General features: G+C 40.0%; 1 protein-coding gene across 2 annotated transcripts in view; it reads right to left on the reverse strand.

The window, feature by feature from the left end:
- Window positions 1-14,351, reverse strand: part of ADAMTS12 (ADAM metallopeptidase with thrombospondin type 1 motif 12) — a 332,472-nt gene that overhangs the window by 200,933 nt on the left and 117,188 nt on the right. For both annotated transcript variants that reach the window (XM_040494910.1, XM_040494900.1), the window contains exon 3: window positions 9,147-9,297. In XM_040494910.1, the coding sequence (XP_040350844.1) occupies window positions 9,147-9,297 (151 nt within the window). The remainder of the gene's footprint in view (window positions 1-9,146; window positions 9,298-14,351) is intronic.

Raw genomic sequence — 14,351 nt, forward strand, 5'->3', positions numbered from 1 at the left:
GTTTTTTCCTGCTTTCTCCTCGAGGATTTTGATGGCTTCCTGTCTTACATTTAGGTCTTTCATCCATTTTGAGTTTATTTTTGTGTTGTGGTGTAAGAAAGTGGTCCAGGTTCATTTTTCTGCATGTCGCTGTCCAGTTTTCCCAGCACCACTTGCTGAAGAGACTATCTTTATTCCATTGCATATTCTTTCCTGCTTTGTCAAAGATTAGTTGGCCATATGTTTGTGGGTCCAATTCTGGGTTCTCTATCCTGTTCCACTGATCTGAGTGTCTGTTTGTGCCAGTACCATACTTTCTTGATGATTACAGCTTTGTAATACAGCTTGAAGTCTGGGATTGTGATGAAGTCTGGGATTTGGTTTTCTTTTTCAAGATTGCTTTGGCTATTCTGGGTCTTTTCTGGTTCCATACAAATTTTAAGATTGTTTGTTCTAGCTCTGTGAAGAATGCTGGTGTTATTTTGATAGGGATTGCATTGAATATGTAGATTGCTTTGGGTAGTATTGACATTTTAACAATATTTGTTCTTCCTATCCAGGAGCATGAAATATTTTTCCATTTTGTTGTGTCTTCTTCAATTTCTTTCATAAGCTCTTTATAGTTTTCAGTATATAGATTTTTTACCTCTTTGGTTAGATTTATTCCTAGGCATTTTAGAGTTTTTGGTGCAATTGTAAATGGGATCGATACCTCGATTTCTCTTTCTGTGCTTCATTGTTGGTGTATAGGAATGCAACCGATTTTTGTGCGTTGATTTTATATCCTGCAACTTTGCTGAATTCATGGATCAATTCTAGCAGTTTTTGGCAGAATTTTTTGGGTTTTCCATATAGAGTATCATGTCATCTGCGAAGTGTGAAAGTTTGACCTCCTCCTGGCTGATTTGGATGACTTTTTTTTCTTTGTGTTGTCTGATGGCTAAGGCTAAGACTTCCAATATTATGTTGAACAACAGTGGTGAGAGTGGACATCCCTGTCTTTTCCTGACCATTGGGGGAAAGCTCTCAGTTTTTCCCCATTGAGGATAAAAGAACAGCAAATAAAACCCAAAACCAACAGAAGACAGGAAATAATAAAGATTAAAGCAGAAATCAATGCTATCGAAACCAAAAACACAGTAAAACAGATCAATGAAACCAGAAGCTGGTTCTTTGAAAGAATTAACAAAAGTGATAAACCACTAGCCAGTTTTATCAAAAAGAAAAAGGAAAGGACCCAAATAAAATCAAGAATTAAAGAGGAGAGATCACAACCAACATAGCAGAAATAAAAACAATAAGAAGAGAATATTATGAGCAATTGTATGCCAATAAAATGGGCAATCTGGAAGAAATGGACAAATTCCTATAAACATATAAACTACCAAAACTGAAATGGAAGAAATAGAAAATTTGAACAGACTCATAACGAGTAAAGAAACTGAATTAATAATCAAACATCTCCCAAAAAACAAGAGTCCAGGGCCAGATGGCTTTCCAGGGGAATACTACCAAACATTTAAGGAAGAGTTAACACCTCTTCTCCTGAAGCTGTTCCAAAAAATAGAAATGGAAGGAAAACTTCCAAACTCTTTCCATGAAGCCAGCATTACCTTGATTCCAAAACCAGACAAAGACGCCACTAAAAAGGAGAACTACAGACCCATTTTCCTAATGAACGTGGATGCAAAAATCCTCAACAAGGTTTTAGCCAACCAGATCCAACAATACATTAAAAAAATATTCACCATAACCAAGTGGAATTTATACTTGGGATGCAGGACTGGTTCAATATCCACAAAACAATCAACGTGATTCATCACATCAATAAAAGAAAGGACAAGAACCATATGATCCTCTCAATAGATGCAGAGAAAGCATTTGACAAAATACAGCATCCTTTCTTGATAAAAACCCTCAAGAAAGTAGAGATAGAAGGGCCATACCTCGAGATCATAAAAGCCATATATTAAAAAACCTATGCTAATTATTCTAATGAGATTTTTGTTAATGTTATAACACTTATAATATTTGTTAGTATTTAATAATGTCTATGCATACCATTTAAAAGGCAACTCAAAAAAAAACCAAAAAACAAAAAAACAAAGAACACCTTGGTGGCTCAGTTGGTTAAGCGTCTGACTTTGGTTCAGGTCATGATCTCGGGGTTCTTGAGTTCGAGTCCTGCATCAGGCTCTGTGCTGACAATTCAGAGCCTGAATCCTGCCTCAGGTTCTCTGTCTGTCTCTCTCTCAGCCCCTCCCTCGCTCACACTCTCTCTCTCTCTCTATCTCTCAAAAATAAACATTAAAAATAATAATGATAATTAAAAAAATAAAAGGCAACTCAAAAATTTTCAAATGACCTCAATAAGAAATCTACTCAAGACTGATTTCTTGCAATATGGTAGACCAGATACCCTAAAAAACTCTCCCAGTGTTAAGTCCCCTAACTAGCATTAAAAAAGAGGGAAGAAATCCTCAGAGGCCAAAAATAGAAAAAAGAAAAACAAATACAAGTAAGTAGAAATTCAGAGAGAAAAGCGAAAGATGCACTGTGATTATCTTTTTTTATGTGTCAATTTGGCTAGGCTGCAGTCCCCGTTATTCAAACATTACTCTGGACGTTGCTGTGAGAGGTGTTTCATAGGTGTAAATTAAAGTCCATTAATAAAGTCAAAGTAAAGAGAATTATTCTTGATAATCTGTAGGTCTGATTTAATCAGCTGAAAGATCCTAAGAGCAGAGCTGAGACTTCCCAGAAGAAATTCTGCCTTGGACAGCTGCTTCAGCCTAAGCCTGAGACTTGCAGCCTGCCCTTCCTCACGGTCTGCCCATGGATTTTGGATTTGCCTTGCCAGCCCCCGCTATTGTGGTAACCACTTTCTTGCAATAAATCTCCTAATGTATATTTCTTACTGGTTCTGCTTCTCTGGCTGAACTCTGATGCACACAGCCAGCTGGGGCATCTGCTGCTCCCTACTTTTGCTCTGGGGAACAATGGTAAGTTTAAAAATCAGATTAGAGGGATGCCTGGATGGCTCAGTTGGTTAAGTGTCTGACTCTTGATTTCCGCTCAGGTCTTGATCTCCCGGTTCATGAGATAGAGCCTGCCATTGGGCTCTGTGCTGACACCATGAAGCCTGCTCTCTCTCTCTCTCTCTCTCTCTCTCTCTCTCTCTGGTCCCCACCACCCCCCATGCCTCTCTCTCTGTCCCCACCCCTATGCATGCACTTGAGCCCTCTCTCTCTTTCCCTCTCTCTTAAAATAAATAAACATTTTTTTTAAGTCAGATTAGAGAATAAATGAAAAACTGAACCAGAAAACAAAGAAACTAGTAAGCAAACTTAAACTTGGTTCTCCAGGCTTGAACTCTGGGACAGGAGAGAAAACTATTTATGGAGAATCTATAGCCACAAGCCATAGATTTGGGGTCCAACTTCATAACAAATATGTTTGTTAAGTTCAACACTAAGCATAGAGAAATGCCACTTCATATCCACCAGACCAGCCAAATATAAAAGTGAGAAGAGCAAGTATTGGACAGAACATGGAACAGTGGGAACTCTCATTTACCATGCTTGAATATCAACTTTGGAAAACAAGTTTGCATCATCTGGTAAAGTCAGATGTATATAGACTATGAGATATTCATTCCACTATCTTTGATAAGAACTTGAATCCTAAGAAACATGTATAAGAACAGTCTTGTTTTTAAATTTTTATTTATTTAAATTCAAATTAGTTAACATACAGTGTACTATTGGCTTCTGGAGTAGAACTCAGAGATTCATCACTTCGGTATGACACCCAGTGCTCATCCCTACAAGTGCCCTCCTTAATTCCCATCACACATTTAGCTCATCGCTCCGCCCTCCCCCTCCACCCTGCAGCAACCCTGTTTGTTCTCTATATTTAAGAGTCTCTTATGGTTTGCCTCCTTCTCTGTTTTTATCTTATTTTTCCTTCCCTTCTCCTATGTTCATCTGTTGTGGTTCTTAAATTCCACCTATGAGTGAAATTATATGATATTTGTCTTTCTCTGACTTATTTTGCTTAGCATAATACACTCTAGTTCCATCCACGTTGTTGCAAATGGCAAGATTTCATTCTTTTTGCCGACAAATAGTATTCCATTGTATATATATACCACAATGTAGGGATTGACTTAGTCACAGAGACCCTCCATCCTGTTATCCTTAAAGAAAGCTTCTGAGATCAAAAAGCACATGAGTTTTGCACAACTGCAGAGTCAAATGTTATCCAGTTCAATGTAAGTATATACCACATCTTCTTTATCCATTCATCAGTTGATGGTCATTTGGGCTCTTTCCATAATTTGGCTATTGTTGATAGTGCTGCTATAAACATTAGGGTGCATGTGCCCCCTTTGAATCAGTATTTTCGTATCCCTTGGGTAAATCCCTAGAAATGCAATTGCTGGGTCATAGGGTAGTTCTCTTTTTAATTTTTTAAGGAACCTCCATACTGTTTTCCAGAGTGGCTGCTTCAGGTTGCATTCCCACCAACAGTGCAAAAGGGTTCCCCTTTCTTCATATCCTCGCCGTATCTTCTTGTTTCCTGAGTTGTTAATTTTAGCCATCCTGACAGGTGTGAGGTGGTACCTCGTTGTGGTTTTGACTTTTATTTCCCTGATGATGAGTGATATTGAGCATCTTTTTAAATATCTATTAGCCAACTGGATGTCTTCTTTGGAAAACTGTCTATTCATGTCTTTTGCCATTTTTTCACTAGATTATTTGTTCGGGTTTTGAGTTTGGTAAGTTCTTTATAGATTTTGGATACTAACCCTGTATACAACAGATCATTTTCAAATATATTCTCCCATTTCATTGGTTGCCTTTTAGTTTTGTTGATTGTTTCCTTTGCTGTGCAGAAGCTTTTTACATTGATGAGGTCCCAGTAGTTCATTTTTGCTTTTATTTCCCTTGCCTGCAGAGACATGTCTAGTAAGAAGTTGCTGCAGCCAAGGTCAAAGAAGTTGCTGCCTGTTTTCTCCTGTAGGATTTTGATGGTTTCTTATTTCACATTTAGGTCTTTCATCCATTTTGAGTTTATTTTTGTGTATGGTGTAAGAAAGTGGTCCAGTGTCATTCTTCTGCATGTCACTGTCCAGTTTTCTCTTCATTTGCTGAAAAGACTGTCTTTTTTTTTTTCCATTGGATACTCTTTCCTGCTTTGTTTAAGGTTAGTTGGCCTATATAATTGTCCCCAACTGGGAGCAGTTCAGATCTACACACAGGAGACAGGATCAGGTGGAACATTCACATAATGAAATGCAGTGATAGGGAAAATGAATGAATTATAGCTACATGTCCTAGCAAAAATATAATGTACAGTGACAAAAATCCCAATTCATGCATTGAGGTCCCATTTTCCTTCATGGTCTTACCAGATATTATAAAAATAAAACTAGGACCAGATCCCGACTTACCCATGTCTCACATCCAGGCTGTCACCTCTGAAGACCAAGAATTATATCCTATTCACATATGAACCCACAGAACCTAGGGGAGCACCAGACATAAAGAATGTACTCAGGGCACCTGGGTGGCTCAGTCAGTTAAGCGTCCAACCTCAGCTCAGGTCACACCGACAGTACAGAGGCTGCTTGGGATTCTCTCTCTCCCTCTCTCTCTGTCCCTCCTCAGTTCATGCTCATGCGCTCTCTCAAAATAAATAAACATTTAAAAAAGAATATACTCAATATATAGATGTTGAATGAATAAATTTTGAACACAAAAATGCATGCCAGGAACCAGACCCTATGTTTCTAACCTAGAATACCTAATGCATCAAATCCCAAACTCTGACCTTACCTGCCTAGACCTCTTCCCGCCATTGATAACCCTGTAGCTGTTAGCATCAGACCTATCTGACTAGTGTTAATTCTCCCCTTTCCCAGTCTCCTAAAACCATAGTTCCCCCAGATATCCATCTAAAACCCACTCAAGTCCCAGTGTGATATGTTCTTGACAAAAAACTTCAGATAAAGGAACTTGTCATTGTCGGTAAAATGAACTTTTAGACCATATTCATAAGGGACCCATTGTGAAATTCCTGAACACCTTTCTACATGGGAAATAAACATAAGTAAAGGGACACATTTTAGAGGAAAATAACTGATACATTTTCTCTCTTGAACTACTAGAGCATTTTTAAAGTACATCTTTTTTTTCACTACCAAGGGGGTTTCTGCCTTGAACATTACAAAGGCAGAACACGTTACACAAGTAAAGGTGATCTTTCTTGATATAATCACAGTAATTCAACCTCGAAACACCAACTGACCTAAGTATGAAGTGTACCTTAATGTTGGCTAATGACATGGGCACTGTCAGTTAATTCCATCATCTCGGCAGGGTAATGTGACATAAGAACACCACAATTACCTTGTTTAGAAAGACCAAGTACATTTAAATAAAGCAAGATTTTTAAAACCCAAATGTCATATATATTTTAAGAATATTCACAAGCACATTAGATTATTCTTGATTCTCTAGCTGTCATTTAGGCATTAAATCATATTGTTGTCTTAGGAAGGGAGATGTTCACAGAACAACTGACACCTTCTGAACTTCTAGAAAATACACATTTCTCTTTTCTTTCTATCAATGTTATATAGACAAGAGGCTAGTATACTCTAGTCTCATCTATCTGGCTATGAATCACTACTTCATTCCAATGATTCACTAAATTTCTAGTTTGCACCACCTACTACGTTACATACTGTTTGGGAAGGGAATTCCTACTCCAATGGGGCTTTCAAGACTGTTGATAAAACAAGATTTATATATTCAAAGAAGACATAAGAATAAACATGAGGGAGTATAAAGCCCAAGGTATAATAGAACCTTGACTTCTAAGTTTGGCTAACTTCAGAACACCTACTGCTTTGATGGCTTTGAATGTTCACTCCCTTCACCAGAGCACCTGGGTGGCTCAGTTGGTTAAGCATCTGGCTTCGGCTCAGGTCATGATCTCATAGTTTGTGAGTTTGAGCCCCACGCCGGGCTCTGTGCTGACAGCTCAGAGCCTGAAGCCTGCTTCGGATTCTGTGTCTCCCTCTCTCACTGTTCCTCCCCTGCCTGTGCTCTCTCAGAAATAAGTAAGTATTAAAAAAGCTTTTTTAAAATAGAAAGTTCACTCCTTTGTCTGAATCGCATTGCATCTTTGGTGAAAAAAAGGAGCTGCATTAGGCATTCTGAAAGGTCCTTCCAAAAGAGCTGTTCCGTTCTGACAGTGGGAGGTTTTAAGCAAGTTTAAGAGAATATCTTTTAGAAGATATGTGTGGAGAAATTCACAATACAAATATTTCTCCAAGTAGCATTAATCAGAGCAGTTTCCAAAGTAATGGTAAGCCTTAGGGTTGGTGGGGAAACACAATAACGAAATGATATGACAAGTGCCATAGCTGAGGTATTGTGGTGACCTAACAGGGACATGACATTTGTAAACCCCTCTTTTCCTATCTATCCTTTCTGCCTTTATGACTAAATATGTGCCATTCTCAACTCATTATTAATGAACTCTACCTCAACAGAGAGGTGTTCAAGGCAGGTGGATGAGGATTAGCCTAACTCACTTCACAGAGCAACTGTAGCTACAGAAGTGATTCTCCAGGCAAGTTCACTCACTGCCCTAATCACTCTCTCTGCCATAGTGATGACCCAGTGATCTAAAAAATAGTAAATCACACATACAAAGTGTTATCCCATCATCCAGTGTGTAATAGGAATTGGGAAAGTCTTCAAGTGATTAGATCAGAGCCCTAAAATTTCACACTGAGACTAAGTTATCTGAATTAGTAATTTAATCAATCAGATCATCCAGAAGAAGTATCTTCTCCCAGTTCTTGCTCGAAGGAGATTTAGACAGTAAGTTTTCCAATTAAGGACAAAGTTGGAATGGCTTACTAAAGTTAAAGAATTTAAGCAGCTGTCCATTTTCGTGTAAAAACACATTATAGACTCAAAATTTCTTATTGTTTACATACTCTGCTCTGCTAAGATTACAGAAGAAACTCCCAGGAAAGTTACCATCTATCCCAGGGTCTGGGTGAAGTCTGTAGAGAAATTACTTGTGCCCTTATCCTTTCCTTCTCTTGCCTGCAAAGCTCAAGTTCTGAGTCCTCTCAAACCATGATCAGAATCCACCAGCGCTAATTCCTTCACTATCTATTTTCTCATTGAGGTCCATGGTTTCCAAATCCTTAAGACATATAAATAATATTAATGATTCCTTTTGTTAACTAGCCCCCGGCCCATAATTTTTTTCCTCTGAAGAAAGGAGAAACTATGCAATACTTAAGAAAATGTTCCCATTTCCAGGGGCGCTTTATGCATAGATTATTATCTTCTACAAATCAAAGAGAATGTGGGAATTGCAAGTAAATAACTTGGTCAGTTTACCTCTGAAAACTACCTGAAACTGTTTAGCACAAGGCAGAGAGGACCAGTTCAGGTCACTCCAGGGTCCAAAGGTCAGGAAACAGGTCAGTGAACTACAAACAAAAGGCAGCCAAAAGAAGCTTAGCTCAGTTCATCATCTGATGAATATCTGTTGATGTATCTTTCAGTTTATCTTCACACATCATTATCAGCATCATCAACATTTAAATCTGCCTTCTAAAGGCAGATATGACAAGCAGTTTGGTAATATTCCACACTATAACTTTGTTAAGAGTAGAAATCATTGTCTTTAATTTAAACTATCTCCCTCTAGAGGATTCAAAAAGTTTAAAAAAAAAAAAAAAACAGGGGCACCTGGGTGGCTCAGTCAATTAAGGGTCCAACTCTTGATCTCAGCTCAAGTGTTGATTTCAGGGTCATGAGTTCAAGCCCCAAACTGGGCTCCACCCTGGGCGTGAAGCCTACTTAGAAAAAAAAAAATTCACCATTGTGCATATCATGTAAGTATCATTGATTAATGTGGCAAGGATGTAGAAGATACTTTCTCCCCTTCCCATTAAGAATATGAAGAGACTATGGAGAAGTGAAATGATTCTACAGGGGCACATACTTTGTGGCAACAGAAGAGTGGGGAGGAGATAAAAGATTTGAGTAAGAATAAGTCATGATGTAATAAAACAATAATAGAACCAAGACAAACTCCTCAATGCAGTAAGGAAATTTAAGTCACAATACCCTTTAATCCGCAGGTTGGTTCCCTCTGCTCTGGAGCTCTCTGACTCTGCCCTCTGTAAATGATGTGTGGGTGGTACTCTCCCTCAGTCAGTGGATGCTTTTTGACAGGCTCAATGAAGAAGTCTCCATGCGGTAGATGGAAAAATCCAGTCTGTAAATACACATAATGCAAAGGCCTATTTGAATCAATTCTGTATCTATGTAAAGACAATTAGTAAAGTGAAAATTACATAGATCACAATGATCCCTAAAATTCATAAAACCAATGCTTTTATAGTCTGCCATCTGATGTCCCAGAAAAGCTACACATAAATAAGTTCATGAGATGTCATAGCTTATAGTCATAGTTATTCAATGTTTTGGGGTCATGGATCCCTTTGAGACTCCAATGAAAAAAGTATACCATACACATGTAACCAAAATGTGGCACACAATTATGCAAGTTCATCCCCCTGCCCCTAAAACCCATTGCTGGGTATCTAGGAATCTTAAGTTAAACACCTATGCTTCTCAGTTGCCCTGTTATGGAGTTGGTACCTATACTCCATACTCCACTGAAAATTGTTTGGAACGTTTACCTGTATGTGGGTAGCCCAGCCTCATGTTCGTATGGCTGCTTGACTTGAAATGATGCCATTCTGCTCTCAAGGAAACAAAGAACAGAATGTTGAGTCCCTGATCTGAGACTGAGTTTCCTGGAGTCTACAGTGCAAAGTCCTCTGTCAGTTTCCAGGGGAAAGGGGCCACTCTCATTTCACAGTTATGGGAATCAGCAATATGCTGGAGAACGCCCATCAATGAGTAACTTCCTGGAGGTCAGGTCTAGAAGTGGTATATGCCTCAACTCTCTTTTCTCTTCAGGAAGTTTTCTTGGTCCCCATTTGAGATGTTTAGAAAACTCCTTCGCCAATGATCTCCTAGGATGGACTTAAATCTAAGGATCTGAGTTTTATATAAATGAAAAAAAGAGCTTGCCCTAAAAGACCTGCCTAAGGCATCATACTGAAGTGACCGGGAGCTCAGACTCTGGAATTTTAGTGGGTTCAATCCCAGCTCCTCCATATATTAGCATCGTGACCTTGGGTAAATGACTTGCTCAGTTTCAGCCTTCTCAAGTGAAAAGTGGGAATAATCAAATGTCGTTATGAAGACCAAATGAGTTAATGTATGCAAAGCTCTTAGAAGAGAGCCTGGCTCATAGTCTTATTGAACATTAAGCGTTTCCATATTTTATGTCATCTCATTGTATAGAATCAATATAGCCATTTAGTCAATAATAAGCTTGCAAAAGTAAACCTGGAAACACTGGAGGCTTAAGGAAACAGTGAAAGCTTCCAAGTTCAAGCCCCTCACTGTACCTCAGCAAGCCAGGGCTGCCCTGCTCTGCAGACAAGTCTGAAGACTCTCTGAGCAGCCTCCACAGTCAACAGGCAAGAGGCGCTCCATGAAAGGAGGCTACTGTCTATGGCCAGTCTCTAACTTGGGTGTCTTTCCAAAATATTTGCTTCATTAGACCAGTAATATAACCAGATCTTAACATAAATGTCACAACTGGCTTCCTGTTTTGATTACTGATGTTAAAATATCTTTAATAACAAGGGGAATAGGAAAAATGGCACACTTTACTGGCAGTCATAAGAACAGCTGTGTGGCTTTGAATAGGTCACCCAGCTGGTAAAACAGAGATAATGCCTACTACCTCACAGGGCTGTTAGATGAACCAAATCAGCTAAGGCTTATAAAAGTGCCAATGCAAAGTGCTTTACAAATGCAGGGTGGTAATGTTTTAACTACCACTAAATCAGCGGTTACATGTGACTTCAAATTTCTGACCTTTCTTAGGAGACATGACTTTTTTCTCAGAATCTTTCTCTGAGGCCCATGGGATTGAGAAAACTAACAAGGTCCAGATTGTAATAAAATAGCTGTAAACAGACTCGTGCAGTGCTGAGATTTGGTTCCATTTCGACACTGAGACAGAGAACAGGGACATGAGGAGAATGTGAGCCCGTTGTTGATAAAGCTCATTTGTTCCACAGAAATAAGAACTCAAGGGGGGTGCCTGGGTGGCCCAGTTGGTTGAGCGTGCGACTTTGGCTCAGGTCATGATCTCATAGCTCGTGAGTTTGAGCCCCACGTCGGGCTCTGTGCCGACAGCTCAGAGCTTGGAGCCTGCTTCCGATTCTGTGTCTCCCTCTCTCTCTGCCCCTAACCCACTTGCATTCTGTCTCTGTCTCTCTCAAAAATAAATAAACATTTTAAAAAAATTAAAAAAAAAGAAAGAAAGAAGAACTCCAGGACCCCCCAGGGAAAGCTGGTGCGGGGTCCCTTTGTGCAACTGCTATCAATACTGATGTCCTTGAAGAGAAAAAATTCACCAACAAGAAGGATTTATTGGTATTTCTTTAGCCTCACATTTGGACTCAGGTAGTACAGAAGAAACAAATGGGGCTCCAGTTGAGAATATATAACTGTTTACGAGTAACGTGAATGAGAATGCACGCAAGCCAAACAAGCGTTTTCCCAAAGCACTTTTATCTACATTCCTCCAGCCTTGCCAGCTTGCACCCGGAAATCACCTGTTCAGTCTAAATATTCCTCAGAAGCTGGATGGTGACCTGAGAGAGCTGGCTGACTCACCAGCTGGAGGGGAAGAAGGACACCTGCTCACATGCATGGACCCCATGTGTGTGTCACACAGAAGAAGAGGGGATGAAGAGACATCCACTGGTTTGGAGGAGAGTGTGGTGGAAAGATTCCTAGCTGAGCTCTGCACCTCTCTCTCCACCAACACATAAACATAAATCTGTATACAACTGGTATCCAGGTGGCTACAGTTTGTTGGTCTCTTCCCACCTAACTGGAGCCAGGTCATGCTGGAAGAACTCATCTATGGTTTGCTTTCCAGATGAAATACTGGCTCCATGCTTTCCTGAAGCTGAATGCCCAAGAGAATCACCTTCTATTACCAGTTCTGGATCTGAGCCAAAAAAGTCACTTTTCATTCCAATCTGCTCTGTAACCTGCTCACCTTTCTTAGATCCTTGAAGGAGAATGGGAATAGACTCAAAAGAAGTATGTAACTCACTGGGGAATTGTACTCTGTTCCCAGAAGAACCAAGGCAGAATGAACCCCAGACATAAGCTCAAAGAAGACAAATTGGCCCTTTCTCTCCATAGTTATCTACTCTTCCCCCTCGGCATCAAGTAGTCTCAGCAAACTGCTAACTCCCTTTTGGAAACAAGCTCATGTCCTTGTTTTAACTTAGTTATAAATATCTGTGAATGCTTCCTGAGGCTATCTTCTAAGAATTGTTTTAAATAAACTTTAATTTGAGGATTTATAAACATATGGAAAGATATACAAATCATAACTGTAAAGTCCCATAAATCTTTCACAGATGGAACACCTAAATAGAGAAACAGAACATTCCCAGCAGCTGAGAAACTCCCTGTTCCCTTCCTAGTCAATACCATTCCCCAAGGGTAACCATTATTCTGATTTCTAAGACTAATAAATTAATGTTAAGCCTATCCTTAATTCTTCACAGGAAGCATTACTTGACACAAAAGAAAAAAGTGTCTACTAATTGGTTTCAACTGTTAGAGACTGAACAAAGGAAAAGATTTTAAGGCAGGTGGATGTCTTAAAGCCTATTAAATCAGACTCTTCATATTGCTTTATGCTTGTCAGGCAAACTCAGCTGGTGGTGATAAGACAAGGGGCTGAGCCACCTTGGCGTGAGTCAGCTGTCATTGAACCTCTACTACTCTCTGCTAAGGAAAGGCGTGAGTCAGCTGTCATTGAACCTCTACTACTCTCTGCTAAGGAAAGGTGGGGAAGGACCTTCACAGAATCTTTGGATCCAATTTACTTTCCCTAGTCTCAGACTGAATAGTTGTCTACAACCTCTTCTCCACCCATCAAAAGTGTTAGTCGTCTTGATGTAATTGACACCATACTTTAGTTACTGCAATGATTTGGGCCTAGGGGGAAACGGGCAGTGTCTCACAAGAAATTTGTGAATGGAGTGTTCTAGAATCACACAGCCTAGACACTCTGAAGAGTCACCTAACCTGTGCTGGCATGCTTTCCAGTTTTGCCACAGGTAAAACCCTGCAGACTGAAGAGTAACAACAATGGTATTGCAGACGACATAGGAGAGAACTGCCAAATCAGTTCCATCCCTCAGGACGCTGTGTAGCACAGCGGAAGTGGGTGCTATTCACATAGGAAAAAGCTGTGAATGTACCCCCCTGGAGCTGTGCAATGGAACAATGCTGCCAAAACTCATCATCCTGTCCTGGAAAGAAATTCCTTTTCATTTGAAAATTTCAGAAGTTACCAGATCAACTTTTCCTTCCCATGGTGACAAAGACAACATGAGCAACATAATGGTTTGGGATAAAGAGGTACCCAAGATATTCGGGTATAGTGCATGAATCACTGGAAAAGATACCACCTGTCCCCCATTATAATACAGAGGAAAAGGATAAAAATGCATCCCTGAAATCATCCTTATAGATTATAAATCTATATCTGTATCACTGGGCCATCCCTGTGCTAAGAGCTCTAAGAGAGGTAGTGACTCCTGCCCTCAAGGCTTATAATGAAGCCAGGAAGACAAGACTTGATATAGAGCACCCTCTAGAAAGGTGTGTATTGGTGAGGGGCACCTCCCTAGGTGCTAGAGATTCCAGTGCTGGGATTCAGGGAAGATGAAGCTCAGTGAGGGCGAGTGCTTTTAATGTTTATTCATTTTTTGACAGAGACAGCATGCTAGCAGGGGAGGGGCAGAGAGAGAGGGCGAGACAGAACCTAGAGCAGGCTCCAGGCTCTGAGCTGTCAGCACAGAGCCTAATGCGGGGCTCGAACTCACAAACTGTGAGACCATGACCTGAGCTGAAGTCAACCATTTAACCTACTGAGCCACCCAGGTGCCCCTCGAGGGCGAGTGCTTTTAAGAGGGCAAAAATAGAAGACTGCACTTCTAGTCTACAAAACACTTGGCAGAGCCCTAAAGCCATGACAGAACTATTAACATTTTTGTTGCTGGTCTGCAAGAGGCAGAGCGTTTTATCATTTAATATGTAACCAGGACCCTAAGTGAGAAGTCAAGAGATGACAGAAGCCACAAAATATAGATGTAAGACCACTGAGAAGATTCCTACAGGAATATCCCACCCTCTGCTGTGATCCCAAGA

Source organism: Herpailurus yagouaroundi, unplaced genomic scaffold (assembly GCF_014898765.1).
Source record: "Herpailurus yagouaroundi ecotype Mexico unplaced genomic scaffold, PumYag 29, whole genome shotgun sequence".
Lineage (NCBI taxonomy): Eukaryota > Metazoa > Chordata > Mammalia > Carnivora > Felidae > Herpailurus > Herpailurus yagouaroundi.